General features: G+C 39.6%; 1 protein-coding gene and 2 non-coding genes across 3 annotated transcripts; 1 reads left to right on the top strand and 2 right to left on the bottom strand.

Moving 5' to 3' along the window:
* The first annotated feature begins 889 nt into the window (after window positions 1–889).
* LOC126597305 (protein SIEVE ELEMENT OCCLUSION A-like) lies at window positions 890–4036 on the top strand. Its single transcript, XM_050264091.1, has 7 exons — window positions 890–1223; window positions 1348–1476; window positions 1603–2054; window positions 2135–2235; window positions 2335–2474; window positions 2575–3066; window positions 3196–4036. The coding sequence occupies exons 1-7, from the start codon at window positions 948–950 to the stop codon at window positions 3838–3840; spliced, it is 2235 nt and encodes a 744-aa protein (XP_050120048.1). The 5' UTR covers window positions 890–947; the 3' UTR covers window positions 3841–4036.
* Window positions 4037–7890: 3854 nt separating this feature from the next.
* LOC126598280 (small nucleolar RNA snoR137) lies at window positions 7891–8043 on the bottom strand. Its single transcript, XR_007614784.1, has one exon. It is a non-coding gene; the product is annotated as a small nucleolar RNA snoR137 (small nucleolar RNA).
* A 562-nt stretch (window positions 8044–8605) lies between these two features.
* On the bottom strand, window positions 8606–8677 carry TRNAT-UGU (transfer RNA threonine (anticodon UGU)). Its single transcript has one exon. It is a non-coding gene; the product is annotated as a tRNA-Thr (tRNA).

Below are 8677 nucleotides of genomic sequence, written 5' to 3' on the forward strand. Positions count from 1 at the left end.
TACCAGGAGCTTTTCGTTAAAGTCCCCAAAAAAAAACCATAGAAAATTCCCCATATCTCATTCTCTCCAAAAGATCTTTCACTCTTGCTCTCTTATTTTCTCTCCACCCGTGTTCAACCCTCTTAATGTTTTCTAACTCATCAAGCTTATGCAAGCCTTTACTTCTATAAACAGAAGCCTTGAGTAAGTCACCTTTCATATCCACCAAGCAGACATGCATTTACTGCATACTGAAGACTTGCTTCAACACACAGCCACTTCACTATTACGTACATAGCTGTGATAGTAAATCTATGTCATGTATTCACACAGGTAAGTCAAACATAGCTGCTGCCTTCTCCTTGTAGCAATCCAATCTTGTCTTTACTTTGAAGACTTGCACCGTTACGCGCCATAACACCAACACAAGTTGGTCTTCAATTGTTGTAACACATGACACATGATATATGCGCCAATCCCAGCACAAATTGAAGCCCAACTGTCAAAGTAAAGAACAACACAGCTCAAAATCACACGACAGCACCAGTAAAAAGGAAACTGAAAGAAAAAATAAATCAGAGAAAATATTTGAAACTTGATGCAGACTCTGAATGCAACAGTGAGCACAGTAAAATGTGCGTCATGATGCCAGTAACTAATGCCGGTAACTAAAAACATATTCCTGGAGTAAGAATATTTAGAATGTGTAGAAACTGACAGAGCCAAAGCACTTTATCCAAACATCTGTATCTATATATTCTCTCAAGTACAGATGACACTTTTTAGTTTAAACCCTAATGCAAGCAAGGTAGCAGCTGCACACTCCCTTTTTTTTCTTTCCCCATTTTATTACGTCAATTAATTACTATATAAACCCTATCTAGCAAATACCAAATGCAACCAACACATTGAAGCCATTGCCGGTCTTCTTCCATCCCCTCATCGCTTAGAAATCCCGACCTTCGGTAATGGCACTGGTACCTCTCAATAAGGGTGTCAACCCAACAAGCAGAGACGGCGGCCGTAATCGCGCTCCTCAGCTTAAAGATGGGCGCGACGGACATCGTCAGTATTCGACAACAGCTGATGATAATGCATTGATCAACCAAATTATGCTGACTGATAAATCTCATGACCATCCCTACGAAGTGCCTTCTCTTGCAGTCACACAAATTCTTCAAACCATTGAGGCCATTCTTTCACGCTTCACGAAACCTGACATCCATGATGGCACTCTAGTCCCGGTCTGTCCATGCTTAATTTTGTCACTTAATTATTATGTACAGAGAATCTTTAGCTGCTGCTAATTTAGTTTCTTTACTGTGTTGCTCATCGATTATTTTGTTTCGATGTTTGTGTGTGAATTAGGGAGCATTAGTACCAGCAGCTATACATGCGGATTCTTTGGAGCATGAGAAGGCCCTCCATGCTAGCCTGAGTACCCTCCACGACAGCTTCGATGTTCCAAACACCGTGTTCAATGCAATTCAATGCGAGGTTTGCCTCTACATGTATACTTATCTTCCAATTGTGACGCAACATTATTCGTAAGTGCTATTTAAACCGACAGTTTAATAATATAACGAACTTGTCAACTTTGTTGATTGATGTAATGGGAGACAGTTAATGTCCAAATCGCTGCAAAGGGAAGATGCAAACAAGACCGCAATGGACATACTAGACATTGTGCAACACTACGATTGGGATGAAAAGGTGGTGCTTGCCTTGGGAGCATTTGCGATCAAAGATGGCGAGTTTTGGCTCCTGGCTCAGCAATACACCACCAACCCACTCGCCAAAGCAGTTGGACAGCTTAAGCAACTGCACGAGATCTTGGAACGTGCGGGGACTAGTTTGAAACCGAAGTTTGATGCATACAACAATCTGGTTAGGGTCATATTCAAAGTGACCAGGACCATTGTTCACTTACAGGAGATTCACAACGACCCCCATTTGAGCCCCGAAGTCAAAGCTACAGCTGCCACTGCTCATATCCCAACAGCTGTTTACTGGACAATTCGGGCTATTATAGTTGCTGCATCACAACTTCTGGGCATCACAGGCTCCGAGCCAGAGTAAGTTGTTTTTTGGTTTGCTCTAATTTTTCAAGTAGAAAACTGTGTCTACCTTCTCAAGTAACTATATGCTGTATCAGGTACGTGACAGAGGCGTGGGAACTATCATCGCTGGCCCATAAGCTCGAAAACATATTCAATCACCTTGAAGAGATCCTCGACAGATTACATCAACTTATCCGTGCGTCTTAACCTAAAATAGATAGAGAGTACTAATACTGATCAGGCTTCTCCTGTATAACTTATTTATGTATAACTAAATAATGGTTATGTGATGCAGAGAAGAACAAAGAGGAGGATGCTTTCAATGCAATTGCACGCATCTTGGAAACACCACACATTGATAACTCGAAGCCTCTGAAGGTTTTGTTTTACAAGGATGATCAGCCTGCACTCTATGATTGCTACAACAAGAAGAGGGTTGGCTTTAAAATCTCACTTTCTTTTCTCTTCTAGGAGCCACTATGTTTTGAATGTCTGACTCCCCCAATTAATTGAAATTTTTTTTTCTGATATACAGGTTGACATTGATGTGCTAAAAAGGAAAGTAGTGATTTTGTTCATCACAGACCTAGACGTTATCCACGAAAACGAGTACATGATTGTCCAACAAATGTACTTGGAAAAACAACACAACCCTACAAGGCCGGAGAGCCAGTACGAGGTTGTGTGGCTTCCAATTACAGATGTGTGGACTGACGCCAAGTACCAGCAATTCGAGATGCTAAGAAATAACATAGAATGGTACACCGTGTTCCACCCTTCGGTGGTGTCTCCGATTATGGTGAGGTACATCAGGGACCCGAGGAAGTGGAATTTTGCCAAGAAGCCTCTGCTTGTTGTGATGGATCCTCAAGGCAAAATTGTGCACAAGAATGCTGTTCACATGATGTGCATTTGGGGAAGCATTGCGTTCCCTTTCACTAGCCAGAAAGAGAGAATGCTTTGGGAAGAAGAAACATGGAGGATTGAGCTTTTGGCTGATGCCCTAGATCAAAACTTATATACTTGGGTACGCACTATTCTATCGTATTTGCATCTTATATTGCCAAACTGTGAATATGAACCCGTGGTTTAAGATATTTCTTTTTAGAATGTGCTATCGAGATTCTTAAATGTGTGATTTTTGCATGAATTTCAGATCACGGATAGGAAGTACATTTGTTTGTATGGCGGAGAAGACATCGAGTGGATCCGAAACTTCACAAAGGCAGCGAGAAATGTGGCTCGTGAAGCCGGGATTCAGTTGGAATTGCTTTATGTGGGGAAGAGCAAGGCTAAGGAGAAAGTGGTGAAGAACATCATCAGCATCATTCAAGCTGAGAAGCTAAGCCACACCCTTGAGGTGAACCTCATTTGGTTCTTCTGGATTCGTCTCGAGAGCATGTGGCAGTCCAAAGGACAAATCCTAAGCGAGCAAAGCAGAACCCAAACTGATCATTTGAAAAGCGATCGTATAATGCAGGGGATCATATCGATGCTGAGCTTTGGCTCGAGCGACCGCGGATGGGCAGTGATCGCCCTTGGCTCAGCAGACATGTCCAAGGCCAACGGGGAGCACATGTTGAGAAGCTTGAGGGAGTACAACAACTGGAAAATAAGGCCAACTGAAATAGGGTTTACACCGGCACTGAATGAATACCTAGAAGGGGTGCATAAACAGGCTCCACACCACTGCACTAATCTTATTTTGCCTGCAACCGGAATCATGCCTGAGACAGTTGCCTGCGCTGAGTGCGGCCGTCTCATGGAGAGGTTCTCCATGTTCCGCTGCTGCATCGATTGAGCTTGAGCTCGACAGGCACCCGTCAGATTTTTATATACATTTGAATTTCGTAATTATATGCTGCTGCTACTTCGACACTATGAAAATAAATGTGACATCAAAAGGTCCATATCATCTATGGTCATTAGGGGGCCTTGTTGATGTGAATCTGGAACTTGTTACTATGCAATAAAGCAATATCTGCATCTTCCCTTTTGATAGTTTTGTTTTTGGTATTGTACGCCGATTATCACACTCCCGTTATTTCTCTTGTTCGAAAACTTCCGTGGCATTAATCCACTTAAAATTCTAGATATTTTTGCTTTTCTCTCCCAGGGTTCTCTCCCCCAGCAAGCCAGATTTGAAACCCTTCCAGCCGCCGCCCCTTAGGCTCGGCGGCAGCCCGACTCCCACCTTCTTCTAGCCCTCTTTCCCTCTCCCTCTTCCTTTTCCACCCTCTGAATATTCCCTCTTCCTCCTTGATAAACTCAAAATCCTATCCTATCTCAACCTTGGCAGTGGAGCTATGTAGGATAGAGCGAGATGTAGAAGAAGAAGCAAAAGCCTCGGGTGTATATTTTTTTTTTAATAAAATGATATTACCTTTGCAAAAGCAAGAGAGCTATTGCTCTTATAGAGAAATTTTTAATTGTGACGGGAACATAAGTAGTATATCATGTGTTTTAATAGGAGTAATGGGAAATTTTATTTTTTAAGTTATTAACTTTTTAACACACATATCTCACCATTGGTATAGTGACATGTGGTGTACCACTCCATGTACCGGTCACACTGAAAAATCTCTCCTATTTAAGCCTTCAGCACACAAAAAGTGCCAACTGGACAATCCACTAAGACCATCTTCAAAGAAGATGTCAAATTTTAAATAAAAATTTTAAATTTGATAGCTTATATCGCACTTTGACATTTAAAATTTTTTTTTTTCTCCACCCGACATGTGAAATTAAATTATTATTTTATTACATTATTTTCTTTTCTTTATTTTTGTTATATATATATATATATAGGTATTTTTATTAGCACCTCACATATTGTTAAATACACCTCACATAAAAAATTATTATTAAATGACATATACTTCTATATGAAATGACTATCTAGCCCACGAAAACCAAATTAGTTAAAGTAGTAGAACAATCAAATTAGTCGAGCCAATAAATTTCAAGAAACAAGCTGCCAGGAGCTCGTTGAATTCGAGTGGTTTAGCAGGCGGAGCAAACATGAAGTTTAACATTGTGAATCCCACCATTAGGTGCCAGAAGAAGCTTGAGATCGACGACGACACCAAACTACGTGAATTATGGGACAAGAGGATCTCTCAAGAAGTCAATGGTGATGCATTGAGCGATGACGTTAGGAGGTATGTCAAAACCTACCGCAAAACATTCACAAACAAAAAAAATAAAAAAATAAAATAAATTTTAGCTTTAAAAAGTAATACTTTCACAATAATTCGAATCAAAACCAATCCATGGTACAACCCTTTGGAACGTTTGATGTTTGCTTTTAATTTGGGTCTTAGAGATATTGTTCTCGAGCTCGACGCGAAGGGAGTGGTGGTGGCTGATATTACATCTATGGAGGATTGTCTGGGTCCAGAGGGTTACCATGGAGAATATACAAATGTTGGGAAAAAGTTTTGAAATTTTTTTTGTCAATGGAAGAACAAAGCTTGTTGTGGCTCATGAACTAGCTCAGTATGCAGTTCGTGCTAATGATTTTAAATCTGGTATTGAAAAGGAGCCTAGTTGGCTCTCTCCTCTTGTACTGTTTTTTCATTCCTCATGTTAATGAAAGTCATATTTTCATTAAAAAAATGAAATAAAAATCTATAAACATAACTAAATGTGCAGAAAATTGATGGAAGACTAAACCCGCTAAATGTGCAGAAAACTGAATAGAGAATATAAAAAGAAATCTTAAATTTCACAAAGAGTGTGGGTGTAAGGGTAGTATTGGAAAGTATGTGAGGTGTATTAAGTATATGAGGTGTAGTCAACAAAATGCGGGGTGTGTACAAAACAACCCTATATATATATATATTGGTGAATATCTGTTTTATATTTTAAAGAAACATTAAATTAATAGAAAAATAGTAGTTTGAAGCAAAAGGAACACCTTCTGCATAAATAACAGTGACATGGCCTTCTGCTTCAGTGGGCATTTCACCGGAGCAAATCTTGAGCAAAAACTCTTCAAGTTTTTGTGCATGATCGACTTCCCAATTGGATTCTAGGTCACGCTCTGGTTGCACTCTATAAAATCCGCCTCCACTACTGTCGTTGCTTCCACCCGGATACTCTTCGAGTTTTTGTGAAAGATTGAGTTCCCAATTGGATTTTAGGTCACACTCTGCTTGCACTCTATGAAATCCGCCTCCACCATCGCTGATGTTGCTTCCACCTGATTCGTCTCTGGCATAAATCATCTTCTGTGAGTTGGATTATGCATTGGCGCATTGTGGAGGTGTTGGATTCACATTTGGTGGAGACTAGGGTTTTTCAATTTGGGGGTTTTCGAAAGTGATGATTTTTTAGTCGAAATTGGTCCACATAGTGTGTGATAGATGAAAAATCAAAGATTTTCTTTGTAATTGCAGTTCGTGAGCTTGGTCTTGGTTCAACAGGAAGATGGGTAGAGCGAGAGAGGGCAAAAATAAAATAATAAGTAATTAATTAAAAATTATTTGAAGCTACCGTCAAATTTGACATCAACCTTTCCTGCTGCCTTTCCATGTCATGCCATGTAGGATTTGACATTTCGGTTGGAAAATTATAGTGCTGTTTTTTGTTACTATTATTGATGATGTGGACATTTTGACATCTCATTTGAAGATGCTCTAATAGCTAACCACTGAAGAAAAAAAATAGTTATAACATAAATTTAAACTTCTAAACTCAATGATTAAGCTGCTATTTAGTACTACGATTTGGTAAGCATTTGTCTTCATTTATAAGTGAGAGATCGTAGGTTCGATTCTTACCAAAAACGAATTTGAATCACATTATTGCTAGTCCATTGTAAGGCCAAGCCCGCCCCCTCTTCCTTCGTGTGGATAATATTGTTTGTTCAAAAAAATAAAATAAAACCTCAGTGATTAAGCTGAAAAAAAACCCCACAATTAACAGATTTTATCACTCCATCCTTCCCACTCAAAAGTTTAGTTTCTGCTGTCTTTCTCTCTTTTGGCCTTTTGTTTTGGCTTTCCTTAAGCTTTGTCCCTTGAACTTTGTCTTAATTTCCTTGAGCTTGCTCTGTTGCTACTTTCCTTTACACGTCCTCAACCACCGATCTCCGCTACTCGGCCTATGTGCCTCCCGTCAACTGTTAGGTGGTTGTTAAAGTGTGCTTAGTACTATTTGGTAGGATTATATGAGCGCTCACTGCCGGTTTCTATTGATCCAATTGTTTTGTTAGTTGTTTCGTTGGTTCGTTTCTTGTCCAACCATTCACCGTCAAAGTAAATCAAAATCCAAAAGTCACATGCCATTACAATTAGGATTAAACAAAAGAAACTTTAACAAAAAGCTCCTTATACTGTTTATTTTAACAAAAAATCACATTTTTACATTAAAAAATCAATTATGATATTATTCATTTTACTCTTTATTTTATCTTTATTAAAATTCAAAAATTTTAAACCATTTTCGTTAGTTTTCTTTAAACAAAACCAGGCTAGACAAGGAGAAGCCAGAAGAGTGTTCAAACAGCCAAGGGTTGGTAATCAACTTCTGGTTTGTTAAACCCAGATCAGAAACTCTAGTCCATGATAAAATGCTTCATCAATGCACAAAGTTAAACACGATTAAGACAGACCCAAATCCAAATTAGCAACAAAAAAACAGGAACACAAACGAATCAAAAACCTTAAAACAAAAAAAAATTAAGGATTGAAATGAGCTCAGACACATCCCTTAATAATCAGCTTCTGGTTCTACTAATTACCAGATCAGAACTACAGCCAAGGGTTTGTTTCATCGTCATTGCTCAATCATTTTCAAATTTCATACAAAAAACATTATTAAAAAAAAAAGAATAATAATAATAAAAATGTGTACCAGGAGACAGGTAACACGGTGCAAAAGCAAAAAGCAGACACGGTGCTGTTTAGTACTGGTAATTCTTAATTTTAATCTACGCTCCGGAAACTAGAACATCCCCAACACAATCGAAATTTACAGGGCGTTCACCATATGAAGCAACTACGACAATTTCGAAGAAAACACCGACAGTGATTTGTAAGACAACGTCTCGACTCCGGCCCAAAACCAGACAACAAACTACGACCATTTCGAAAAATGCGTAGCTGTTTTTGATGAATTTGGGATGGAAACCGAAGCTGATTTACGCTTCCGTTGACACGTCCTTCTGGAATTACAAAGCAGCCGATGAACGTAACGCCTATCAGAAGCGACCCCCAAACCCTAAATTAGAATACTTGTAAGTGCTAGTCGGAGTACGAAAATGGAGTTGCAAACCGAGAGGAGCGGCGGCTACCGAATTTAGGGTTGGGGGATGAAAGGGACGCGGGTTTATATAGAAGAGTGCGGCGGGTTGGACGTACACCAGAAACCCTTGGTTTTTGTGGTATAACGATAATGCCATTAGGGCCGCGGAAGGAAGCTTTTGTAGTTTGCGGGTCTGGGCTTAGTTGTAGTCTTGGTTGGGTTGGGCCTGAGCCCGTTTGTTTAAGATCCAGGCTTCAATTGCGCAACTTTGTGAGGAACTCAAGCAAGAAGAAATAAAAACGAAAGTATAAAAAAAATGCCCCCATGCAGGATCGAACTATAGACCTTCAGTTTACAAGACTGACGCTCTACCACTGAGCTATAGGGGC

The sequence above is a fragment of the Malus sylvestris genome, chromosome 13 (assembly GCF_916048215.2).
Source record: "Malus sylvestris chromosome 13, drMalSylv7.2, whole genome shotgun sequence".
In the NCBI taxonomy this organism is placed as follows: domain Eukaryota; kingdom Viridiplantae; phylum Streptophyta; class Magnoliopsida; order Rosales; family Rosaceae; genus Malus; species Malus sylvestris.

Excerpts from the sequence above, each read along its gene's own strand:
- LOC126597305 (XM_050264091.1), top strand. The coding sequence starts at position 948 with ATGGCACTGGTACCTCTCAATAAGGGTGTCAACCCAACAAGCAGAGAC. Across the intron at positions 2,475-2,574 it reads ATTGCTACAACAAGAAGAGG|GTTGACATTGATGTGCTAAA; the intron begins GTTGGCTTTAAA and ends TCTGATATACAG. Across the intron at positions 3,067-3,195 it reads ATCAAAACTTATATACTTGG|ATCACGGATAGGAAGTACAT; the intron begins GTACGCACTATT and ends CATGAATTTCAG.